General features: G+C 48.2%; 1 protein-coding gene across 2 annotated transcripts; it reads left to right on the top strand.

Annotated features, from left to right (window-relative positions):
- The first annotated feature begins 4377 nt into the window (after positions 1-4377).
- Positions 4378-6882, top strand: LOC123134192 (uncharacterized). 2 transcript variants are annotated; one of them, XM_044553490.1, is made up of 5 exons: positions 4378-4586; positions 4700-4817; positions 5701-6203; positions 6288-6543; positions 6631-6882. In XM_044553490.1, the coding sequence occupies exons 2-5, from the start codon at positions 4815-4817 to the stop codon at positions 6670-6672; spliced, it is 804 nt and encodes a 267-aa protein (XP_044409425.1). In that variant the 5' UTR covers positions 4378-4586; positions 4700-4814; the 3' UTR covers positions 6673-6882. The 2 variants fall into 2 exon arrangements, with proteins under 2 accessions (XP_044409425.1, XP_044409426.1); XM_044553491.1 differs by having other exon boundaries at positions 4378-4623.
- The last annotated feature ends 5232 nt before the right edge of the window (positions 6883-12114 follow it).

Here is a 12114-nt window from a genome sequence, read left to right as displayed (position 1 = left end):
AACGCACTTTCAAGCGGTGAATAGGAAATTTCCTTTTTGACCTCCCAGATAGTTCCCCAAGAGGAAAGGCCAGGGTGAACTCTGACTTGGCCCATAGGCCCAGTTAATTGTTAGTCTTTTTCCCAGAAAATGCCATCAACAAAAATTAGAAAACGAAAAACACCACAAAAGTTGCCACATTTCTAGTCATCATCCTTGTGTGCATAAAAAAATATAGGACGCGTCTAGTGGGCGGCCGGCTGCTCACTAGCGCGATCCAGCGGCCGGCTAAATAAGGTAAGTATGTGTCCCCTTCACGTTTAGAAAAAAGGAAACGAAGGAAACAACCACCCGTTCCACCCGATCGAGCCCCACTCGCACTAGTGCCTGTTTGGTCAGCCGCTGCATGCATGCGTCTGGTGCCTGCATGCCATGCATTAAATGTTCCTCATGTTTGTCCTTTATGTATTTGTTTTTGGTTTTCAAAATTATAAAAGAGATATCTTCTAAACCGCGTGTCGAAATTCAGATCTGTTTTCACCGTTGAAACCCTCGCGACGTGCTCTTTAAAAGTAGATTCCGCATGGAGATGTTTCGACAAACTAGTCTTCCTGCCAACTAATCATCAATATGTGTGCAACTAGACTACATTGTTGCGCCAACTAAGCATATGTGTGTGCCAATAGTCCTGACAACTAAACATCAATGTGTGGGCAAACTAGACTACATTGTCGTGCCAACTGAGCATATGTGTGTGTCCATTGACCTGCCAACTAAACAACAATATATGTGCAACTAGATTAAATTACAAGCCAACTGAGCATGTGTGTGTGCAACTAGTCTTCTCTGCCAACTAAACATCGATGTGTGTACAACTAGACTACATCACAAGCCAACTAAACATCAATATGTGTGCAACTAGACTAAATTACAAGCCAACTGAGCATGTGTGTGCAACTAGTATTCTCTACCAACTAAACATCAATGTGTGTGCAACTAGAATATATTACAAGCCAACTAAATATTAATCTGTGTGCAACTAGACTAAGTTACAAGCCAACTGAGCATATATGTGTGCAGCTAGTCTTCTCTACCATCCACGAATAAGGAGGAGGGTTGCACAGTGACGACTAGGTAGTTGGTCGGGACAGTAGATTAATTGCACATCAAAGTTTTCATGGTTGCTAGACTACAACCTTGTGGAAGTTGAATCATGTAGATCCAAAAATTGATTTTTGAAAAAGTTGCACAATGTAGTACTAAAGTTGCACAATACAGTACTAAAGTTGCACCATATAGCACGAAAGTTGGCATCGAAAAAATTTCATCAAAACATATCCATGTGAGATCTACTATCAAAGATCTCGTCACAAGAAATCCAACGGTGAAGACGGATCTGAATTTCAACACATAGTTTGAAAGATATGGCTATTTAAAAATTTAAAAACCCGAAACAAATACACGTGGATCTGTTTTGTCCTTCACATGTTACAAATCTAACCGCATTTAATGCTAATAATCACATGCACTACTAGACAAACGCATGAATGCATGAACGCGAGTGACCGAGCGGCCGCTCGTCCTCTCCAACAAGCGCGCGCGCACTTTTTAGATTTCAAGAAAAATATAATGTGGTAGCACTAAAAAAACAAAAATGTCATCTCTTAATATAAAAATGCCAACATAGGAAATGCTCTCTTAATATAAAAATGCCATCTCTTAATAAAAAAACTTGACTTCTGAAATCTTTTTGCCATGTGAAATATTAAAAAAATAAACTGCCATCTTAATTTCTTCTAGAAAAATGCCATCTTAGTTAAAAAAATGGTAAAAAGGAGGACTTGGGATTCGAACTAGGGTCCTCCATGTGCAAGACCACACCACTAGACAGTGTGGTGCGCAGGTTATTTGGAAAAGTGGAACATTCGCAGGGTTTCACTCATACACCGAACTAGTTTCAAAATCTGGCGTGGCGTCGACCCTGCGCTGAGATCCGTGCAACAGCGGGGAGGGCGTTCGTTGAAGTAGTCAAATATCTAACGGACGCCAAATAACATTTCGCAGCCTTTAATGTTCTGCGATAGTAAGCATTGTAAGAGTTAAACCGCTGCATTTTTAGAAACAAAATTGTTTCGGTGCCTGAAGTGGTCGCCAAAATCAGAAACAATATAGAGTTGGGAAGTTGGCAGGGGCCAAGTGTTTTGAGCACCCTTTTGGGGCTGATGTAGCGAGAAGTTAGGCTTAGCTAGTAGGGCCTCACGGCCATGACACTATTTCTTTCATTCCACTGGTCACTTGACCGATCTTATATTCCACTCTTCTATGCTAAATCAATGAATGCCAATAACATGTTGGGTCTTTAAAAATGAAGAGTTGAACAACTATTTGATCGCTCGTCAGTGGAGCTCATCTTTGCTAATATCAAGGAGTTGGCGTCGTTCTTCTCATATAAATCATTTGTCGAATGTGGCAGCGCATATTCTAGCTAGATCCTCTGAGTTCTCTAATGACTCTATTTTTCATGCAAGCCCGGATTGTATCCGGGAGACACTCTTTCTTGATTATACTTGATCAATAAAACATGATATTTGTAACAAACGAACCTCAAGAATTGATATACTACTACTAAAAATCAATCTTGGTTGTAGTTTCTCCTCTCCACAACAATCACTACAAGGCTCATTCACAATTCACAAGGCAATATTAACTCTCACACGCCCGTAAAAACTACTCATCGTCTCTAGACCCCTCGTCATCTCGCGTCGCCCCCCTCGCGGGCGACACGGGGGGCCAGCCTCCGCCGCCGCCAGAGACCCTCCCCACGCCCCGTCCTCCCCTCCGCCGCCGCAGGTAGTCGGCGTCGGGCAAAGCCCGTGCGTGCGACGCGGTGGCGGAGGGCCTCTCCCCTCTCCCTCGGATCCATGGGTGGCCCGGGCACCCAGATCTGCAAAGGTGCGGCCCCCACTTTGGCCCATGGCGGCGCAGCGTCCCAGCGGCGGCGGCTGTGGTGGTGCCGGTGGGAATCGGTCGGATGCACAGGGGGCGGCGGTGGCCGGGGCGGTGTCCCCATGGCTGGGTGGCGGCGCGCCCGTTGGTCCGACCGGTTCTGGCTCGTCCCGGATCTGGTGACCACCGGACGACGCGGGGGGTGGCGGCGGCCCGACGTGGCCGGCGATCTGGACACGGTGGTGCCGGCGGCTCGCCGGTCTGCCGGAGATCCAGGAGTATCATCGTCTCCGACTCGATCTGCTCCGGTTCGTGCTAGCTCTGGTACAGGGAGATTGTCGTCATCTCCCGGTGCTGACTGCATGGATCTGGCGGCGGCTGCTGGATCCTTTTGATCTAGTCTCCGACAGAGAAGGCGGCGGTCTGTGCACAAGAAGCTGGATGGAGTTCTTCGAACAGATCTGGGTGAAAACCTGCTCTTGGCTAGATGCCAAAGCCGGCGATGGTGGCGTTCACGACGTCGTTCCCTTCTTGAAGGCATCGCAGTGGAGAAGTTCTAGACTACTATCTGCTACCTCCGGGGAAAACCCTAGATCGACAGATCAGAAGACACCGACACGTTTGTGTCGTTTCCCCCTTGGGGGCGTCTTTCTTGGAGGTGTACGCGGGCTCGAGGGACCAGTGGACGACGTCTTTGGTGGAGCGGTGCTTCATCATGCACATGGATGGTGGCAGATCTCGATGGCATGTCGCCCTGGAGATTAGGAGTTTGATGTGCGATGATGGACTCGCACAGGAGGTCGACGCTGTCTGGCGTCGTGGTGTCATCGGCGGCAGCTAGACCGGGCAAGATCGATGTAGCAGTACAACTCTGAAGACAGACTAGTGGCAAGTGGCTGCGGCGGCCTCATACCCGGCAGGTGTCCTGGTTGAGGAACACGCCGGACTGATGGGTGCCCATATCCGGCAGGCGTCCTGGTTGGGACCTCAGGTCTTAGATGTTAAGTCTGGCTACGATGTCTGTTTGGTATTAGGCCAAGGCTATCAGCGCCCCTTCATCAATTGGATAGGTGTAGCGACAGTTGTTGCTTAGACGGTGGCTTTAGTCTTACTGTTGTATGACTTTGTAAGGTCTTGTGAGAATAATTAATAAAGTGGCCGTATGCATCGTCCAGATGCAGAGGCCGGGGATCCTCCTCTTTTTCTAAAAAAAACAAACAATCACTACAGTGTACATTGCACAACTCAACTCAAATGTGGCTCCTCCCTCCCCCAATGCCCCAATGTAATAAATGTAAAAAACAAAAATTCTCTCTCTCTCCCTCCCTCTCTCTCTCTTCACTGCGTGCGGCCCCGCGTGGGCCCATCGGGCAGGTTTTTTCTTCCCTAATGAGGAAAGAAAGCAGGCAGGCAGGCAATAGGTGAAGAGAGCACACAATGCGGGACGGACGGGGTGCGCGGTGTTCTCCCCTGCCCTCGCCAAAGAAAAAGCTTGCTTTTCAGTGCTCGGTCTGTCAACCAGCAGACTGGCAAAGACCAACCCACCACGACTTCTCGTCGTCCTCCTCCTCTTTCGTGGTTACGGGGTTCGGAAGGGGGGCGCATTTGGATTTGGGTTTCCTCCTAGTCCTCTCTCGGCGGCCATCGTCCTAACGATCCCGGTGAGAAAGATCCCCGGCCGCTACAAATGCATTATCTGTATGCCTGTTCTTCATCTTCTTGTGTAGCTTCTCTTCCATTGCCATGCTCTCACCGGACCAGTTTATTTCCGCAGTTGAGGCGCCGCCTGCGAGTTTCGTCCGTTTACCGCCACCCTCCAAACCGTCCCAAGGCCGCGACAAGATCTCCTCTACGGCGATCTTCTCCGCCCGATCCTCCCCCCGCTGGCGATGGTAACGGGAATCCTCCCTCCATTCTCTTTGTTCGCCGGCCGCGGCCGTCTGTACCTTTGCGATCAACTTCACCGTACACTTTGGGTGCCCAATTGTTACCTGCATCTGCATGCGTTTCCGCCGCGAGCTCACCTAGCTCTGCCTTCTTTTTGCCAACAGGAAAATCCTCTCTGTTGTTGCCCGGCTCCACAATATTGCTCTGAAAATTCTTAGTGGGCATATATTTATGAAAGCCTGTCCTTTTTAGGCTCCTTCACTGATATATACATTCTTAAAAAGATTGACTTGACCAAGCTACTTAAAATTTGCAGCATTACAGTATTCTAATTGTCATATCCTGTCTGTCTTTTAATATTAATATCATCTGCCATTCCTCCTGTGAGCCAATCCATGCATTGAGCCAAATAATTTCCTTCCGCTGAGTTAGATTTGTTTTCTTGTTCTTACATCATTTTGGCAACGTAACTCTCTATAGTGATGCTTGAGTGATAAGAAACTACTTTTCATTTCCTTTGCTGAGTTATATTTGTAAGCTACTATTATTTCTTACTCCTTTCGTCCCAAAATAAATGTCTTTAATTTTAGTACATGTACTTGTACTAAATCAAAGACGATTATTTTGGGACGGAGGGAGTACATAGCTTGAGTGCCTTTGTATTTTATCATTTGTTTGTATTGTTGACATTGTCCTGCTTTTACTGCTTCACAGTTTTATTTGTGCTTTTAATTAAGTGAAATGGTTTTATTGTTGATTATACGAAACATTGTTTAATCGTGGTTTTGAATCTGTGTAAAGAGGTTGATAAGTAGATGATATTTTGTGATGACCGGCAGCCATTTATGATTTCCTAAACATGGTCTCGCTGTTTGATTTGCATAACAGGTTAACGTTATGATGAAGACCAATCCTGACCCAGTGGTTCTAGCTAAAGCCATGAAAGCTAGAAAAAGCGTTGTGCAAATCTATCACGTCAAGAAAATTGATGGGAAGAAGTGCACCACTAGCTCCGGCACTGGTTTCATCATCAAGACCAGAGATGCAGATTGTGTTGTGGTAACTAACAGGCACGTGACTGCTGGAAAGGAACCTTTCGACGAAGCTAATGACAAGCTCTTTGTTAGATTTATCCGTGGGAGTGGTGGAGTTGAGGACCGACCTGGTCTTCTAAGGTTTTATGACTTCTTCGTGGACCTTGCTTTTATTGAAGTCCAAGGACTGAGGGGGAAAATGCCACCAGCTCTACGTTTTACTATGGCAAGTGAATTGCAAATTGGGACAAGTGTTGTTGCCATTGGCTACTGCAATACAAGTGGCGTGACACGGCCAGATCCAGATATGCCTGAAGTTTATGCTAGGATTCCATCGGTTTGCCCTGCATTGATTGCGTGAGTACGCTATTCGCTTAACTCGCAATCTTTCAACTTGTATATGAATCATCCTACGAATCATCCTTTCTCTTCATTTTGTAGTGGACCAGTGTGGCGAAAGGGAGAAGATGACAAGGATGAGGAAGAGGAAGACGATGAAGAAGAAGACGAGGATGAAGGGCACGAACAGTGGCTGCACCTTGACTCTCCATCGAGGGATGGATGCTCAGGAGGCCCTGTGATGTGCGCGCGTGGTGTCATTGGAGTCGTTGCTCAGGCTGCCCTACAGATTACTGCGTCCGTTAGCACTGAATCAGTACATGAAGTGCTGAAACGGTGGCTCGGCATTCCATTGGAGGTAAACACACTACTGCCTCGTAGGATTTTAAAAATTGGGTACTGCTCCATATTTTACTTACGTACTAGCATTTTTTTACCTTTTCAGGATGACAGGAGTGTGCAGGCGATCATCGATACATTACTGTGATCGCGCCTTGACGGCTGCTACTTCGCTGTGGAGTCAGGCTGTGAATTGTGAACTTTGACATGTTCGCCTTTTCAAGGGCATACCGTGTCATTTTGTTCTCCATGAGAAACCAGAAGAAGCAAATGTACTGTTTATGTACAAACGTGTGACGTTTTTGGAGTAAATTTGTCTAAAACCCCAAGACCCCAACACATAGATGCCTATTAACTATGTACCGTGTTGTGTCCTACAGTTTACTAGGTTGTCGATGCCGGGTGTTGCCGTGCCGGTCAACTTAGATGCTTTAGACACTTACTAGCAAATATGCCCGTGCGTTGCAACGGAAGACAAAAAAAATTATGCGCTAGCCAAATAAGTATGACTCAAGACTCTGATATATGAGAGTACTATATTTTAAACGGTGGCTCGCCATTTGGCCACTTGCTTTTTTCTCACCTTAGCCAATGATGGCCGCGATGTCCACGCTGATCACAATGCATTCGACGCGATAAATCACAAGGCTATGAACTGGCTAGTGCATGCCACACTTATCTTTATGTTGCACAAGGGAATGTTTAAAACTTTAAAAACAAATCTCATCGACCACAAACTACTCCCAATGCCAAGACATATAAAGACTTTCAAAAAACTAATCAAATCCTAGACATAAAAGATTTTTGAATCGGTGAACAGTTTTTCTGATCGACAAACACTTTTTTTTAAAAAAATTAGATTTTCTCTAAGAAAAATCACGAACATTATTTTTGTTTACAAACAATTTTTAAATGCATTAATAGTTTTTTAATTCTTTAACATTTCTTGACTAAACAAACTTTTTTTTGAATGGATGAACTTTTTTTACATTTGGGAACATATTTTAAATATTTTAGTTCTGTGAACATTTTGTAAAATTTCATGGACAATTTTTTTCAGATCCCCGAATATGTTTTGAATACACGATCATTTTTTTCAAATTCGTGAATGTGATTTTATTTGCCGGTCTTTTTTCCAAATCATGAATTTTTTTATAATTTGCGAACAGTTTTGCAAAATCACCAATTTTTTTTGAATCTGCAAAAAGATTATGATTTCCTAATTTTTTTGAATTCACGTATATTTTATAATTTACCGAACATTTTTTTAAAACTCGCAACATTTTAAATTTAAAAATCCCAAATTAATTGAAGGACGGAAGAAAACAGAATAAGAAAAAAAAGACAAAAAACCGAAACGGAAAAAAAGGGGAGTGAAGCCCCGCACATGGGCCGGTCCATTAACGCATACATGGGGGTGGATGCGTGAGAAAAGGGATCGAACCTTGGTCTGCTTGCTAGAGGAGCTACGCTTTATCCACTCTGCTTTGCCACAAATAAAAAAAAAACCACTCTGCTGCTTGTGGATCTCTGGCTTGTATTTGTATCACATCTTTAAAACGAGGTAAACGTTTAGATATGGCGTACCGGCCGAAACTTCGGCCGGCTCCTGCCTCGTCACGCATAACACACGCGCATATAGCCACGTCTTCCTGATATGGGGCCCGTGCATCTTATCCATCCCTTCCTGCGTCGTTCCCGCGCAGCCCGCGCGCGCCTGCGAGCCGCGCTCCCACACGAGCCCCGTCGCTCGGCCCCGCCGTCTCGCCGGCCGGTCGCCGGAGGCCGCCGCCGCCGCGCGGGTCTCAACCCAATCCACTGTTTTTTTCAGCTGCTCAGGGCGCCGACGGCGAGAATCAACGGGATGAGCTAGTACCTCGACCGACAGCCATGGCGGTGGGAGCACACAGATGCTACAACCGGCTGGGGAGGGAGCTACAACCGCGTACTATTTTTGCTGGAACCAGCAACGGTGGCGAGCTGCGAGATTCACCCCGACGAGCTGTTGGAATCACCCCGACAAGTTGGACTAGGAGTGGGCGGTGTGATGCTGCAACCAGGGCTCGGGATTGCTGGAACCGGCACAGTGTTTGGCTCGAAGTAGAACCCAAACATGCTTCCATCAAAGTCGTTCTTTGCTGGACAAGCAATTTTTTGCTACATCCGGCATCTTTTTTTGCTACATCCGTCATCGCTTTTTGCTGGAACCAGTCGACTGTCCGCTGCGAACGGCAACGCGGCAGAAGCTGCAACCAGGGTGAAGAAATGCTACAACTGATGTATAAATTTGCTACTAGCGACATATTTTTTTGCTGGAACCAGTCAAGTGTCTAGATTCCACCCAGGATAAAATGTTTGAACCGTTTGGAAAAGCTTCATCCGACTAGAGGAAAAGCTTCAGAGCGGCATGAGGAGAAATCTTCCACTGCGGAAAAAAGGCTTCAATGGTAGGAAAAGCTTCAAGCGGCAGTGGAAAAGCTTCAACTCACGGAAGGAAAAGCTTCAAGAGGTAATGACAAGAAAAGCTTCAACCGGGGGAGCCGGGCGACGAGGGCCGCAACCGGGGGCGAGGCCGGTGATTGGCTGCGACGAGGACGGCGACCGGGGGAGAGGACGGCGACCTGAAGGCTACGAGGATGGCGACCGGCGGCGAGCTGGTGATACTTCAAGGTCAGCCTCGCAGCGTCCATGGCGCGTGGATGAAGGGCGTGTTGACGTATAATGTGCTGCCTAGTCTCTTTCATCAGATCGGTCTTTTGGTTGCATTGGCTAGAGCTTGCACTTCTACATGGTATTAGAGCGGTTAGTCTCACGACGCCGATCCTGGGTTCCTCTACCACTTCCGCAGCACGCCGCTCCCGGAGAGATTAATCTTCTCTCCTCGGGGGTGCGGCACCCGATTAATCAAAGATTTGATCGGTCTCATAGTTTTAGATCCAATTTTCGAGTTCATCATCATTAGATTGATTCCTTAGATTAGATCAACTTCAAATTTCGAAACTCAAGTAGATTGATTTTTCTTTAGCCACAAATAAATCCCACGGTGCTCAAAATCCGGTGAAATCGGTGCAGAAATCGCAGCAGGGGCATCGAGCACTCTCCATCGACTCTCTGGCGGCTACGTGCGCGATCAGCGGCCGCGCATATAGATCTCGCCTGAGACGCTGGTCGCCGGAGCCAGCAGCGCTTCGAGGATCTCCACCGCTTCCGACCTCGACGGATGACACATCACCGAGTTCAAATCATCAACTTCACGGGCAACACGACACCAGCATCTGACCTGCTCCCCGGGCGCCACGGACATCGACAGCAGCAGAGCTCTACGTGCCCGCCCCCACGGCCTCGATGCCAAGCAACACACATCAACGCCTCGAACCAGCAGCATCTTCAGGTGAGCGTACGCACGCGTACGGCTGTAGCCGCGCCGTACGCCTCGCCGCTGGACCGATTCAAGGCATCCATGCGGCCAGCATACATGTAGCCGCTTCTACGAGGAAGCTTCATACATGCGGCCAGCATCATGCAAGACCGATACTCCATATCAGGGAACCAACATCGGTCACGAGCCGTCCGAGCAAGCTTCATAGAGCACCCGAGGCCTCCACCGAGCGAACCAACGATCTGCACCGAGCCGGCAACCTGCACTGAGTTCCGCACCACGCACACCGAGCCGACGCAGCGAACCTGCATCAAGCCACCGATCTGCTCCAAATATTCTTCGTCGAGCCGAATCACTGCACCAACCTGTACGACTACACCGGGCTATGAGCCAACATACTTCTTCAGCACGGCTCGGCATCGACACCTCGTCGCCGCGGAGGGACGCCTTCCAGCGACGCATCATCGTTGACATGCCGCTGCAACGTCATCGACGACACTTCATCGCCAAGGTCTTCATCAACATCGTCTTCACCAACATCTTCGTCAACACACCGCCGCCGGCTCGTTCACAAGATGGGCACCTAGCGTCCTCTGACAGACTTTTCTGCAAGACGCGACCTCGACGACGGCAATGACCGCGTCACGGCGATGGCATCGACCGCGTCATCCACGACGGCACGACTGCATCGACATGGCGTCACTATAGTGACGACCCCTACACGGCCACACGGTTCTGGCAAAACTGATGTGTGCTTGATGGGTTTCCTCCGGTCTTGGCAAAACAGGTGGACTCATCACCGACGGCACCCTCTGACATCTGCAAGGTGCATTGTCCATGTCTGCAGCTCCGTCATCTACAACATCGCGCAATTTTTTGCGCCTCTAGCTTTGTGCGGCTTCATCACCCACGACTATCTTGACCACGACTACATCACATGATCGGCTACCTCAACATTAACATTAATGGCTACGTCTACAGCAACTCATCAGCAACAACTCCAGTCAACAGCGTCCACGTCGTCACTAGCGTCCACGCCACTCCCGCTGTGACTGCGGGAGAGAATAGAGGAGAAGGCAGAAAGGCACCAGAAGGGGACGCAGTCACCGCCCTAGGTGCCGACCCATCAGAGACGCAGTTGATGATGGCACGACCGAGAAGACGACGAAAGCACAAGATTTCAAATTCAGTCGTCATCGTCCGCTTCACTCCCGCTACGACTGAGGGGGAATGTTAGAAGTATAATTATGTTTAAGCTAGAGATTAGGAGTTAGAGATAGGATTGGTTTAAACCATGTACGGCTTGTCCCCTACTCCAAGTCTCTCTCACATATTGTACTCTATATATATCCCACACCTGGGTCAGATCAATACGACAACACATAAATATTCATCCATCCAGTATTTTCTACATGGTATCGGAGCCAAGAGGTCTCGAGTTCAAGACGCGGCTGGCGCAATTAAATTGCAGCCCACTTTCGGTCCACGTTTAGGCCTGAGGGAGCCACACGTGAGGGGGAGTGTTGACGTATAATATGCTGCCTAGTCTCTTTCATCAGATCGGTCTTTTGGTTGCATTGGCTAGAGCATGCACTTCTCCTCTATTGGGCGTTGTTGCCGTTCGCGCGCGCGAGGAAGGGGGGCGAGGGCCGCGACCGGGGGTGAGGACGGCGACCGGGCGGCGACGAGGACGGCGACCGGGGGCGAGGACGCCGACCTGGTGGCGACCAGGACGGCGACTGGCAGCAAGCTGGCGATACTTCAAGGTCAGGCCTCACAGCGTCCATGGCGGGTGGGTGAAGGGCGTTGTTGCCATTCGTGCGCGCGAGGAAGGGGGCGATAGAAGGCCGTGATCTAGTGGCCCCAGGCAAAGCGATCTGACGATGGGCAGGCGACCGGCCGAATCGTTCGGCCGGCGCACCGGGACATACCACTGCCCTTAAAACAATGAAGCGAGCCGGCGACTTTGGATCCAAAAAACCGAATCGTTTTCTTCACTTATGGATGGCATAGTGAGTAATTTATAGTAACTTTTGGGGTATTTTTTTGGGCGGACCACCAGAAGCAATAAATGCTTTATTATTAGGGAAAGATTTTGAGACAGAAGAAGTAATTTGTATGCACTCGATGCTCTGAATTATTGTGCTTTTCTTCAGTTCGTGTGTGTCTCCTTTATTTTCCAAAACAACGGTAACAAATTCAAAATAGGAA

This window comes from Triticum aestivum, chromosome 6B, assembly GCF_018294505.1.
Source record: "Triticum aestivum cultivar Chinese Spring chromosome 6B, IWGSC CS RefSeq v2.1, whole genome shotgun sequence".
NCBI classification, from domain to species: Eukaryota; Viridiplantae; Streptophyta; class Magnoliopsida; order Poales; family Poaceae; genus Triticum; species Triticum aestivum.
Note: the sequence above shows the minus strand (reverse complement) of the source record. Positions and strands in the feature narration are given on the sequence as shown.